At 47.2% G+C, this 14,079-nt stretch overlaps 1 protein-coding gene across 1 annotated transcript; it reads left to right on the top strand.

The window, feature by feature from the left end:
- The first annotated feature begins 1,987 nt into the window (after positions 1 to 1,987).
- Positions 1,988 to 2,856, top strand: MIF (macrophage migration inhibitory factor). Its single transcript, XM_079152454.1, has 3 exons — positions 1,988 to 2,214; positions 2,375 to 2,547; positions 2,651 to 2,856. Exons 1-3 carry the CDS (start codon positions 2,107 to 2,109, stop codon positions 2,715 to 2,717), a joined length of 348 nt encoding a protein of 115 aa, XP_079008580.1. The 5' UTR covers positions 1,988 to 2,106; the 3' UTR covers positions 2,718 to 2,856.
- The last annotated feature ends 11,223 nt before the right edge of the window (positions 2,857 to 14,079 follow it).

Raw genomic sequence — 14,079 nt, 5'->3', positions numbered from 1 at the left:
TGAAGGTGACTGTTACTGAAAGCAGCTAGAGAGGGTAAAATAGATGACAAATGTTTCAGAGGCTGTCCTGGTCAGGAAGGGAACCCCTATGCTATGGTAACAATCTGAAATGCATAGTGGCTCACCTACAGGGGCAGCAGGTGCTTGCTGGTGAGGTTCTATCTTGTCACTCACGTCCACTATCACAGAGAATGAGTCAACCAGGTGCTGGCTCTCTGATCTTCTGCCTGGAGTCACTCAGGTCACTGCTTACAATTCACGTGGCAATGCAAATCAAGAGGCTAAATCTTCTTGAGTGGAGTGGGAGAGACTCCTCCCTCCAAGAGAAAACGTTCACCTCAGAGGTATCACAGCAGTCCAGAAGAAAAGCAGTGCCAGGTAGCATAGACTAGGAGGTGGTTGGGATGGGCTGAAGGGAGAACAAGTAGACAGTGGGGAAGGTACATTTTACTTGTGGGAAATCAGGTGTGAAAGGAAAAGACACACATTTAGGTTTGGACATAGGCAGCAGGAGATGCCAACTTGGTGGCTGTCAGCTGCTGGGGCTAGAGGAGTACAATCCATTGGAGACATCTCATAGAACATCATCAGTGCATCAGTAATCATGGAGCCCTGGGCTCAGGTAAGACTGGAGATGTGAGAGCCAGAAGGGACCGGCCTGGGGCCCAACTGGAGGAATTAACACTTATGGGCTATTTGCACAAATGGGTCATGGGGCCTCCTAACTGGAGGCTGGCTGGTGGTATGTAGGTCTCACAGTCACTGTGTCCTTGATGTACAACATGACCATCACCAAGGCTGGTGTGTGCTGTGCCATCATAACCAGACTATGCCTGTTAAGAGACCAAAGATAGGACCTTCCTGGAGAACTCGAAGGACTTGGCCAAAAGAAAAGCACCCTAACTGGGGCCTGAGAGAGGTCAGTCCTTGAGCATGGAACTGACAGGGAGGCCTCCTCACTGTGGGAGTAGGGGTAGTCACTTAGGAATGGACCCTTCTGCTCAATTACGGCAAGGTCTGCAGGTTCATTCTACCTCCAACCCGTATGGTCAGGGTCCCAACACAGTTGCCATTCTTTACTATTTCCGCTGTGTCATGGCTATCTTTATAGACCCATCCATTTATTCAGTCATACTTAGTCAAGGTCTCCTGTGAGCTAGGCACCTGTCAGGCATTCTCTGAGTTTACCACTAGTGGAAGAGGTATACAAAATCCACCAGGGGCTTTCTGACAGGGTATCCCAGCTGAATCTGACTAGGGTGTGGCTTCTCTGAGGAGGTGAAGTTGATTGGGAGCCTTGCGATTTGGGGGTTGTCCAGTTTTGGGGTGCACACTGAGGCCTGGAGCTAAGCATCGTTGATTATAGAGCTCGTGTGGATTTCACTTTCTGTTCCTTGCAGCTCACCTGGGGGCCTCCTCGCATCCCCACCCACCTCGAAGAGCAGGAGTGCAGGGAAGATACCTGGATGGTGATTTGGTGGTGGTAGCCTCCTCCTACTCACAGCAGTGGTGGGCGCCTCTCTCCCCATCTCACACACAAAACCGATGCGCGGGACTACAACCCTTGGGGACAGTGGTCCAGGAGACTCAGGACACACAAAGGGCTCAGTGGGGGTAGGAGGAATAAGCTGAGCTTCATCTATTTGGTCGAGCTCCTGGAGGGCAAGAGACCATCTGACCTATTAACCGCCGCGTCCCCATTCCTGGCACATCACCTTGGAGTTAATGTCAAGTGATAAGTGAAAGGACTAAGAAACGCGGAGAGGAAGGAACAAGCAGATTTATGGAGACACAGGAAGAACTGCAGAGAAAGGGTGCGCAGGGCTCTGTAGCCACCGCGTTGGAGCGCGATTGCGGGAGGAGCGGTTTGACCCTCTCGGGTTCCCGCCGGATGGGCGGAGCTTCAACCGTTGGCTACGTCGCCCATAAGGACCAAGTCTCAGCCTCGCCGGGGTGGAGCCTGCAGTCGGTGGTGGCGTCACGGGAGGCGGAGTCTCAGTCACACCAGGGGAGGCGCTGAGGCGGTCACGTAGCTCAGGTTCCCGGGCAGTGGCCGCGCGCGTGTAGTCTTGTGCTTCTGCTCCAGCCTACCGTCTCTCCGCCATCATGCCGATGTTCGTCGTGAACACCAACGTGCCGCGTGCCTCTGTGCCGGATGGGCTCCTCTCAGAGCTCACCCAGCAGCTGGCGCAGGCCACGGGCAAACCGGCTCAGGTTTGTCGGGAGGGTACGAGTTGAGGGTGTACCCGCCGGACGGGGTGGACCCGGGCTGGGGAGTGGGGAGCGGACGGGATGATGATGATGGAGCCCGAAGTGGACACCTGAGGTCCGGCGTGATCGCTTCGGCAGACTGACCGAGTCTCTCCCCGCTCAGTACATCGCAGTGCACGTGGTTCCGGACCAGCTTATGGCCTTTGGCGGCTCGAACGAACCCTGCGCGCTCTGTAGCCTGCACAGCATCGGCAAGATTGGTGGCACGCAGAACCGCTCCTACAGCAAGCTGCTGTGCGGCCTGCTGGCCGAGCGTCTGCGCATCAGCCCCGACAGGTGCATGGGGGCGCGGATGGGCAAGGGGTGCGCTGTGCGGGTAGCCCCGGTTCTGCTCCCGGAGGTGGCGCAGCGGGCTGAGCCTGGTTCCCACCCCCTGCAGGATCTACATCAACTACTACGACATGAATGCGGCCAATGTGGGCTGGAATGGCTCCACCTTCGCCTGAGGGCGCTGCCGTCCTGGATTCGCTTCCAGTGCCCCTCGCGTGCCCCGGAGCTCCGGGGCCCAGACTCCCGCAGTGTTCTGTGCCGGTTCTCCCCCTGCGAGCCCCACCACCGGGAGAAATAAATGATTTGGAGAACACAGCTGATTCGGTTTCTCTGACTTGCGAAGGACGTGCAGAATGGAGGCATTGAAAGAGTGCTGAGGCCAGAGTGGGTGGGGTGGGATGGCTGTCATGCTGTTCGTGTATCCCTTTGTCCAACCTTTCCCTCCAAAGCCTTCAGCCCTCTTCAGTTCTTTTTGGAGTGTTGGGGTGGGGAGAGGTTGGCATTCTGCCTGGGGCCACGGACCAGAAATCAAACACGAATCAGTTTTCAGCTTTGTCCTCCCTGGGGCAGGTTCACTAATTTGGTTCACATCAAAATTGTGCTCTCAACCGAAGGGCGACCCTATGGGGTGCTGTGAGTTGGGGTTGACCTAGAGGAGGAAGGAGAAGGGTTAGGATAAAAATCTGATTGGCCTGGGAAGTAGGAGGTCAACTGGGCCTGGGATTTCCTCAGCCCTGTCTTCCTCTACCTTACAGATGTGCAAATAACCTGCTGAGAGAAAGTTTCCCCTACCTAGAGTCATTTGCTGCCTGGGCTGTACTTCAGTTTCTGGAAAATTGCTTGTTCTGGAACTTGAAGACAGTGGTTCAGGTGTGCTAGTGGAAGAGGGGCACAGAATGCAGAATTCTAGTTATACTACCCAACTCTTCCTGGTCTCTGGTCCCCTCAGGTGCCCAAGCATCCCCCCCCCCCCCCCCCCCACACACACACACACACACAGCAGTTCCCAGAGAAAACACTAGGCCTGGGAGGCTCTGGAAAACCTTCAGGTCACCCATCCACCCTCTTAAGACAGCAAAGGTGCTGGCCCTTAGGGCATGGTTGAGAAAAAAATCACTGTCAAGGTCCAATATGACTGGGGGCTCCTAGCCTTGGAGGAATCCTCTGGGGAGGGGTGGTGGTAGTACTAGGCAGTGTGAGTGCCTTCTCCACAGGGGCTGGGCTGCTATGCTGAGGCTCCCTAGCTGGTTGCCTTGGAGTAGAAATTTCTCTTCTGTAAGCCAGAGAGATCTAGCCAATAACTTCGGGAATTCATCACATGCCTGGAGCTGGGGCTGGTTAGTCAGGGCCAAGCTATGTCTTTCCTAAAGGAAAGGGCTGTCCACTCTTCCTGCACTGTATGCCCTTTGGGAGAAGTCAAGTTTATGACAGCAGCTTACACAGAAGAGCTCACAAACCCCATTGGGGGCTCAGAAAAATTGGTGTCTGGCTTCAGTGTGAATCCTGCAGGCCCTACATCAGTTGAGACCTCTTGATCTTTCTTAGTGTCTATCAAGACAAGGACATTCTAGATGGAATATGATCTTTAGAACTTCATAAAATCTAAGTGAAATTGCTTTTGAAAGCTGAGAGGCTCTACTGAGAAGGGGTGCTACCTTGACCCAGGAGTCCCTCTACTTTTAGTTTTTTAGTTCTTGGACTGAGGAGCAGGACTGCTCTGTACATGTACAAGAGAGGCTGTACAAGAGGCGTGGGGCCTGGGGTGGGCACAGGCTTCTTCCATCCAGGGCACAATTGCCAGGGGCCCGACCCATGCTGTGCCCACTATCCTTGCAGTGACTTATGTGTCATTGGTGGACACCTACCAGTAGGACAGGAAGCTTTGGGTGCCTAGCCCAGGCTTGAAGCAGAGAACAAGTCATGGGCAATCACCCCAACCCCAGAGGCACCCAGCCCAGTCTGTGGGTGCCATCCACATGGATCTACACCTTTTTCTCCCTCTCCTCCTCCATCACAGCCTTCTTGGCAGAGCCTGCCTAGGCCTTCTGCCCTTGGCAATTGGCTAGCCTGCTGTGCTTCTCTTAGTCTCATGAGTCTTGGCCCTGAGGCATCCACTCCCAGTCCCCAAAAATCTCACCCTCCTACCAGGCCCTGGACTGATGAGCAGTGGGTATGGGAAGGGTGATGTTTAGGAAGAGGAAGGAGAATCAAAGCTCAGGGGAATCTGAAAGTGTGTGTGACCCATCTTGGGGTGAGGCTACTGCTACTTTGGGGGAAAGATTCCTCTTCCATGTAGGTTCCCAAAGCAAGAAGGAAGCTCCCCAGCTTATCACAACCCTATTGTGAGGGCCTTGCTCCAGCTCCCCTCAGCCTCATTCTGTCCTCAGTGAAAGGGACATGAAGCCCATTTCTGCCTCCATGCCGGGGGTGGTTGGAGAGTTGGCATGACTCCTGCTGCAGTCAAAAGTCCCACTCATCTCAGCTGGGGCCTCCTTCTTGGATCTGAGCACCTCCTGTGTAGCAGGCTTCCTTCCCTCCGTAGCCTTCGTCATATCTCAGCTCCTGTGTACCCCTAGCGAAGTCTTTCAAGCCTGGGAGCTTTGCTTAAGCCCCTTAGTTCCCAGCTCAGAACCTTTTTTCTCTGCTTGAGGCCTTGCTCCACATGGCCTGAACTGGCTCCATTTGCTTGGGCTTCCCTTGCTGTTCTTTCATCCTCAGAGCCTGCACCACAGAGAGCAGGGACTCAGGTCTCCTTTAGCTCTAGTCCAACTCCCTCATTTCACAGATGAGGACACTGACCCCCGGTCCCCTGGATGTGCTACTGCCAGGCTGGCCGCCTCTTTTTGCTTCAGGGCCTCACTTGAACAGGGTGGGGGTGGGTTTCCCCAGTTAAAGTTGGAAGTCTCTGAGGGCATAGGAGGCAGGCAGGGTCAGCTGGACACTTACTTAGTAAGAGGGGGTGGTAGGGTTAGGGCTCCCTTTACCCTGTAAATGGGTGAATTTTGAGGCTCTGTAGCTGGCTAGGGCATACTGAAGGTGGTAGTTCCTTGGAATGCAAGGAAAAGGGGCCAGGGACCTGCATTTTCATCCCTACCCACCATATTCCTAATTCCTCTGTTGCTAATAACTGATCCCTGGTGCTGGGGAAGGCAGCTACTACATCCCACCCTGAAGCCATACTTTGATGCCCTCCACCCCAAGTTCCCCATTTCAGTCACCTGCTGCCAGTGGCACTTTCTCCAAAGCATGAATTCCACTGCCCACTTGATGACTGATCCCTTCCTTAAACCCCAGTAACTGCCCAAGGCCTGTGGGTCAACCTTAAAAACATTGATTTCTAATGATACCTCAAACCTTGAGATTGGATAGATGTGGGTGGGGCACAGAATGCCATCTTTTCTCCCATTGTTTCTCCGGTGGTGCCATGTCATCTGATGAAGACCCCTGACCTACAGGATGACCCTGACTCTCCTCATGGCTGTTTGCCACCAATGGCCCATTCTGGCAGGCCTTAAATCTGGTTTTGCAGATACTGTTCCTTCTGCATGGAATGCCTTTTACCCATCTGCCTGTGTGAGCCCCCAAAATTGCCCAGGCCCATCACATGTACACCTTTCTGGTGTAGGAGAGCACTCACAAATACCTTTGCTTCAGCCCAGGCCCTGTTAGCTGGGGTTTCTCTTCCTGTATCTCCAGCAACTGGTGAACTTCGAGAGGGGCAGCACCCAGCTCTGTGATCTGCGAGCTGCTGACCCTGGGGACTCTTGGGCCTTGTTCATTATGGAGAATCCAGCAATGTAGACTCTCCCTTAGGCATCCCATCCTACTTACCTCCATCAAGTAGGCCTTCATTGCAGAGACCTCACATCCCTCTCCCAGACCCCTTTTTCAGGGCCTGCCATCACCCCATTCCCATCCATTCTCAGACAACTCCCTCTGGGAGTCTGATCCCCATGAGATCAGTGTCAAGTTCCTGCTCTGTTCCTTCTCCGGGCCTCAGTTTCCCCCATCTGTGAAATGAAGGGATTCACCAGATGTCCTTCCTACATATTCACTCAACCTTGAAGGTATGACAGGGACATCTCACATCCCCAAAGGTATCACTCATCTGGGAATGTCACGGGAGAGGAGGAGAAAGCAAGTGGTATGGGCCTGTACTCAGGTCTTGATAAATTGTGAAATCCCTCACCCTTTCCTCTGAAGGTCCTATTTTTTCCTCATGTGCTAACCTTGATGGTGGTGAGCAGGCAGGTGGGAACAGAGGAATGTAGTGGGTATTTCTTGACTCCTTATGGATCAGGGAAGTGCTAGGAGACTGGTGCAGGGCAGGGTGGAGGCCCAGAGGGATATAAGGGCCTCTGTGAGAATGCGTTGACTGTAGACGCACACCCCCACTAGCCCCACACTGAAGGAGCCAAAGGGCAGATCTGGTAGTTGGGGCTACTCCATGGCCTCTAAACAGTAGGTAAAAATAGGGCTGATCCTTTGGATCAAAGCAATTTTTTAATTGTCTCGGAAAGGTCTGTTGATACCAGGAGCTTAGGAATTTTCCAGTTTCTAGGACACTGATAGCCTCCTTATCCTTACCTCACTGGGGAACTAAGTGTTGGCCCCATAACACTGTTTCTATAAAACCCTCTCTTGCCATCCCAGTCCCATTCACCAGGAAACAGTGGCAAAGCCAGGTCCCAATCCTCCAAACTTCCCTGTATGAATTCCAGGCCTAGGGTGAGGATACAACACAAACCTACCCCTCACTTGCTCAGATTTCCCCTCCTAGTGAGTGAGTGAGGGTTCACTTTATCTCTGTTCTTGAATCCTGTGTAAAAGAGATAGAAATTGGCTCTGTTCCTTCAGTCGTCATTGCTTCTGCCTTTATCTGGTGACTATGGGGTCTGGGACTCACAGTCTCACCCCCAAAATAGCCAGACAAGTCTCAAAATCAAAAAGCTACTAATGAGGTCTCATTCCTCTTGTCCCCTGGTAACTTTTTCTTTTATACCTAATTCTCTTCTCATGTCAATAGGCAACATATTCATATAACACAAATTCAAAAAATGCCATGGGGTTCCAGAGAGAAGGCTCTGTCCTGCCACCTTCCTCCATGGGGTGACCTGCCTTCAAATCCCTCCAGAGATATTTTATGCACACACAAGCATATATGTATAATATCACCCCCAGTCCCAGCTTTTCTCAATGTTAGCATATTCTATACATATTCTGTACCTTGCTCTTTTTACTTAAGAATCTACCTCAGTGCCTGAAGACTTTCCAATATTCCCATGCAGGATGGGCCATGATTCCATTTAACCAACTCCTGTCCATGTACCTTGAGTCCATTTTCAGCCTTCTGCTCTTTTTTCTGCCATGTTGAATTCAGGTTGGGTAAATTCCTAGAGGTAGAATTACTTGCTCAAAGGCGCTTCTGTTTTAATAGGGCTAGACTTCCCTCTTAGAGTTAGGGAGGCATGGGAGGCCTGCCCAGTCCAAGTGTTATCATTTGATTGTCTGATGGGGACATGCATTTCTTTCAAGTCAAAAGGCTTTAAGTTGCCTTTCTCTTATGTGGTCGAGTACCTTTTAACATGGTGACCAATAGTCATTCCCTTTGACTTCTCAAATAAATCCTCAAGCCTGTTTTCCCATTGGATTGTTGTTTGGCTTTAAGATCTCTATATATTGAAGGAATTAGCCCTTGGCTCTGAACTTACACTTATTTTCCTCAGTTTGTCATCTGGCTTTTGACTTTGTGGTTGGACTCCGGACACACATTCTTAACTGCTCTTCAGGATTTGTGTCACCATTAGGCATTTCCTATTTTATGATGAACAAACTCTTTTCCATTGTTCCTTCTAGGACTTAATGTGATTTTGTTTGTACACTTACATTGTTATTCTGTTGAAACCCTCTGCCCCGGCCCCTTGTGTCACACTCACCATTGTCATTTGCTAAATCAGTCATTCTATCCCACAAATAAAACCCCACTTTAATCACAAATCAAACCTCCTTTTGTACTTGGGTCTACTCTTGATTCTACTTCCCTGATCAGTCCATTATGGTATCATTTGTAACAGGTGGAGCTTGCTTGCAGGATGCCCCAGTCCCTTGATGCCACCCTGGACATCATCTTAGGTCTCATTCTGATCCCATCCTGAGTCCTCCCCTCTGCCTCCCCTGTTCTCCTAGAGGGACTTTGCCAACTGTGTTGGCCAGTCAGCCCACAAGGGCACAAGGGGCTGCTTGTAGGGTGAAGATGAAGCAGTTCCTTAACACATCAATGCCATTAACAATACAAAAAGAATTGACACATTTCAGTTTTCCGCTTGGCTTGTGAATAGGGACCTACTCTCCGAGGGTTTTGTCCTCTCAGTCCAGCAGCTCTGCCACCATCCTCAAACCTGGTTCGTGGTGTCTTGAACCTTCTGGATATTAAGCCTGGCCAGCCAAAAGAGTAAACTGAAATCAGGACTTCCACCCAGAAGAAACTCAGGCTGAATTCTGTCAGAGCCAGGAGAACCCTTCTCTCTGAAGGCAGTGAGTCTCCTTTTTTCCGCTCCCTTATAGCTTAGAGGATAATGTGCTTGATTATGTAATCAGCACATTACCTTGTTGTTCAGAGAGAAGTGGAAAGAGTTGGAATTTCATTTCTTTTGACTATTCTTCCAATTCTGCCAAAAATGCAGATGCATTCCAAAGTTGGATCTGGAGGGAAAAGGGCAGAAAGTGTTAGGGGAGGAGCAGCCAGAGAAAGCAGGATGTAGACTGTTCCATTTAGCACCCAGAGTTCCAAAATAAAGTTGTTTTTCTAACAAATCTCGTAGAAGTTGTTTTTTAGACTAGTATGTTCCACATACTACCCTAAGGAGCATGTGCGAATGATTGAGAGGCAAATTATTTCATTATCATACCAAAGCTTCCACCTGTGCAAGGGCTGAAGCCTTATTTTCATATCATGGAAAGTATGAAGGAACATGTTGCCTGCGTAGGATCATCACTGCCTATGTGTGTGATGATTTCCCTCTCTTAAACATGCATTTCCTGCCCCAATAATCTGCAGCTTGTCCTAGGAAGTCACAGCTTAGGAAGTGATTCCCTATGGCCTCCTTATTTGTGTTCTGTTCTGATTTGATTCCCGCCAAAAGGTGGACCCATTAATTCCAGTAACAGAAGCAGACCCCTTCTAAGGGGCACACAGTTTTGGAGAATAGGAATAAATCTGCCAGCACACAGCATGGGACTGATAGTATTCAGGTGATGTTGCTTCTGAATGTCTGGCTATGGGAGCTGAACTGAAGAGGAAAAGCAAGAGGAGACAGGAGCAGTTTTCCTTCTACCCTCTTCATGCAGACTATAACAACCCTGGCCTTCCAGGATTTCTTTTCTTAGGAGGAAACCAACAAGGCACTAATGCCTTATAAAAAGAGGTGAATGACTAAGCCTTTGAACCCTACCCATACATAGAGCTTCTCTTTTAACTGTAAAGTATGAATGAGAACTATGTGCTAAGAAAGGGTTGGGACAGAAGCTATTTCCAAGAACAACTCCCTCATGATTCGATGGGGTGATTTCTTAGTGAATTGCTGCCTGTCAAAACAAAACAAAAATAGCCAAGGAGGATAGATGAAAATGCTGCCTTTAGAATCCGTCTACTGGCATATCAGTGTTAAGAAGGACCATCTCTGTGTTGACATTAAGGTACTGGTGACCATGGGAAAAATTTTTAAAATATGCTAAAGGACATGAAGGGTGTGGAGCTTACATAAATTCAGCATTTTAAGTGTATGTAGAAGAACTACAATAACCTGTATGCCAGACAAGAAAGACAAAGTATATTTAAAATCATTCATTGAATGTCGATTCAGAACAAACATTTCTCAGAATAAAAATATGACTTTACCGAGACCATAAAGAATATCACTTCATGAATACAAAGAAGAGAAGATATGGGGAAGGAAGGGAGGTAAGTAAAGAAAACAAACAATAGAAAATAAGCTGTAGGAACAAATCCAAGATATGCAAAACTCTGCAGAAAAAAAAAAAAAAACTGACATCCTGAAAGTCATTAAAGAACTAAATAAGAGACCAAACACATGCTGGCGGATTAGAGGCAATATTGCAATGGTGATAACTCATTTAAGATTTGACACAATCCCAGTAGAAATTCCAAAAGTTTTTGATGGAATTTGACAACCCAATTCTACATTTATATGCGGAAGAGCCAAAACATTTTCTTAAGAAAGGCAAGGTGTGAGGACTTGCTTTCTTATTGTCAAGATATATTTATTAATTACAGAATTGAGGCAAAGTGGAATTGGCACATGGGTGGAAAATAGACCAATGGAAAGAAAATTCCAGATATATAACTACCCTTACACATATGGATTTAATAAATGTTTGGAGTGACATTAAAATCCATGTGGAGGGAAGCATTATTCAATTGCAGGGACAAGGCAGCTGGTTATAAGGGAAGAGAGATCAAACTGGACTCCTATTTCACACTACACAAAAATTAGTTCTATGTGGATTAAAGTCATAAAGAAAAGATCAAAAAAACCTTGAAAGATCAAATAGGAGAATACCAGCTTAATGATTTCTTAGATAAGGTACAACTAAAACATATTAAGAAACAGATCAACATGTTTGGCCTTATATAAGAATGAAAAGACCAGTTATAGTTTTTGCAACTCATATTACTGACAAAAATCCATGTTCAGAACATATAATAACTCCAACAAGTTGTTACTAGACAACTTTTGTGGTTTGGATCTTAAATGTCCCTCAAAGACCATATGTTTAAGGTTTGGTCACCAGCCTATGGTGTTATTGGGAGGTGGCAGAACATTTAAAGGAAGGTCACTGGAGGTGTGCACTGGCTCCTTCCTCTCTTCTGCTTCCTGGCTGCCATGAGGTGAGCAGTTTTGCTCCACCTAGCACTCCTCACTGTGATGTCCTGCCTTGCCACAGGCCTGAAGCAATGGAGCCAATTGATCATGGATTGAAACCTCTGAAACTATAAGCCAAAACAATGTTTCCTCCTTATAAGTTAATTATCTCAGGTATTTTGTCACAGGGATGGAAAGCTAAATAACAGAAAATTAGTACCAGGAGTAGGGCTATTGTTCTAACTATACCTGATAATGTGATTCAGAAGTCATTGGAATTGGTTTCTGGAAAGAATTTGAAAAACTTAAGTAGGCTAGAAAAAGACCTAAAATGTTACCTAAAAGCAGAGTTTAATGGACAATTCTGGTGGGATCTCAAAAAACCAGAATATTGATAGGAATATAGACAGTGAAGTCTCTGCTGATAGGGATTTTTGTGGAAAGAGGACTCCATTGAAAGCTGTACTAAAGGTCATTCATTTTATATTCTGGCAAAGAACTTGTTTACATTTTGTGCACTTCAGAGATTGTGTGAAGTTTAATTTAAAGGTAATGGACTAGATGTAGTGGAGGAAATTTCAAGGCAGCACAGCATTCAGGAAGTGGCATGGGTATTGTTGGCTGCTTTTAACCAGATTTACAGTGAGAATCAGAAGCAAAAAGCAGAACAGAAAGATTTGAAAACTTGTAGTTTGGCCAGAAAAGGAGCTCATTTAAAGTTGCAATCAATGAGGGTGTAGTTGCTAAAGAGATTAGCATTGTCAAAAAGAAGTACTTTGCACTGGGACAATATGAAAGATGCCTTGAGGGTATCTCAGAAATCACTGAGACCCCACTATTGCAGTGGGGTCTCAAACACTTTTGTTTGAGAGCCACGGGTGCCTTACTTGTACATGGTGCCAAGGTAATTATTTCTGAGAGATTGATTTCCCTAAGTTTAGCCATTTAGGTACTCAGAGGCTGCTGTAGCCATGGTCCAAGTGGGCCTGACTATTGCGAACACTGTCAGCGGGTCTTGGTGTCATCCACATGGTATTGGTTTTGCAGGCACACAGAATGCAAGAGTTGTGTCATAAAGGCTTCCACCAAGACTTCAAAGGAAAGCCTGAGAGGCCAGGCGGTGTATGGAAGGTTCAGAGTTCCTGCAAGCAGGCCCTGAGAAGACAATGCATGAAGGTTCTAGAGTCATACAAATCTGCATTGGTGACTCCAAGAAGTTAGAGATGTCAGGAACATGGAATATCTGCCAAGAAAAGCCACAGGTAGCAAGCAGAGCCAGTCCCCAAAAGAGGCCATCTGGGCTGCAGCTAGGAAAGTCATAGGGACAGTGCTGCCCAAGTCCTTGGAAGCCCACATCCCACCACAATGTGCCCTGTATGCTAGACATGGAACTAAAGGATTTATTGTTAACCCTTGCTAAGTTTTGGTCTTGCTTTGATCCCACCCCCACTTTCTATGCCTCTATTACTCCCTTTTTGGAATGGGAATGTTTACCCTGTACCTGTCCTGCCACTGTATGTTGGAAGTATTTATTTTATTTTTTTTACATGGTCTCACAGCTGAATTTTCCTTGACTCTCAGAGGAGACTTGGACTTACAAGCAATGCTGAGGCTTTGGGGACTCTTGTAGATGAATTAAATGCATTTTGCATTATGAGATGGACATGAGCCTTTGGAAGCCAGGGACAGAATGTTATGGTTTGGATCTTAAATGTTCCTCAAAGATCATGTGTTGAAGACTTGGTCACTAGCCTATGGCATTGTTGGGAGGTGATAGGACATTTATGTGGGACCTAGAGGAAGGTCATCAGAGAGCATGCTCTTGAAAAGGAAATTGGGCCCCCCACCTATTCTTTTTTTTTTTTTTTTTTTCTACTTCCTGGCCACCATGAGATGAACAGCTTCATTCTACTATACAGCTTCATTCTACACACACTGCCATGATAGTATGCCTGGTCACAGGTCCAAAGATATGGGGCCAACTGATCATGGACTGTAACCTCTGAAATCGTGAACCAAAATAAATCTTTCCTTCTTACAAATTGATTATCTCAGATATTTTTTCACAGAGACAGGAAGTTATTAACATAGCAACCACATAAAAAAATGAGTAAAGGACTTTAGAAGGCACTTCACAAAACAGAATATCCAAATGGAAAAGTTTTCAACTTCAGTAGAGATCAGGGACACGCAATGGAAAACACCACAAAATAACACAACCACCTGTCATGTTAGCTATGATTAATACAATTCCACTTATAGGTATATAAATTCTAGAGGAACTTATTTCTGGAAACAACCCAGATGTTCAAGAATGGGATGGATAAATAAATTGTGGCATAATCATTTATGGATACTATGTAGCGGTGAAATGAACAAGCTACAGGATGGATGAATCGCACAAACATAGAGCAAAAGTCACAAAATACAGATTATATGATCCCATTTATTTCATGCTGGAAAACAGGAAACCATAAAATACATTGTTTAGAGGTCTATGCATAGGTAGTAAAAGTTGGCAAAAGTCAGGAAACAATTGCCCTCACAGTCTGAACAATACCACTGACTGTGATGGAGGTTGCCACATGGAAGTTCAGGTGGTGTTCTTTTTTTTTTTTTTTTTTCTTCCCTTGCTGTTCTTACAAGTATTTTGTAT

This window comes from Sciurus vulgaris (assembly GCF_902686455.1).
Source record: "Sciurus vulgaris genome assembly, chromosome: 8".
Taxonomy (NCBI): domain Eukaryota; kingdom Metazoa; phylum Chordata; class Mammalia; order Rodentia; family Sciuridae; genus Sciurus; species Sciurus vulgaris.
The sequence above is the reverse complement of the archived record's forward strand: the minus strand, read 5'-3'. Positions and strand labels throughout refer to the sequence as shown.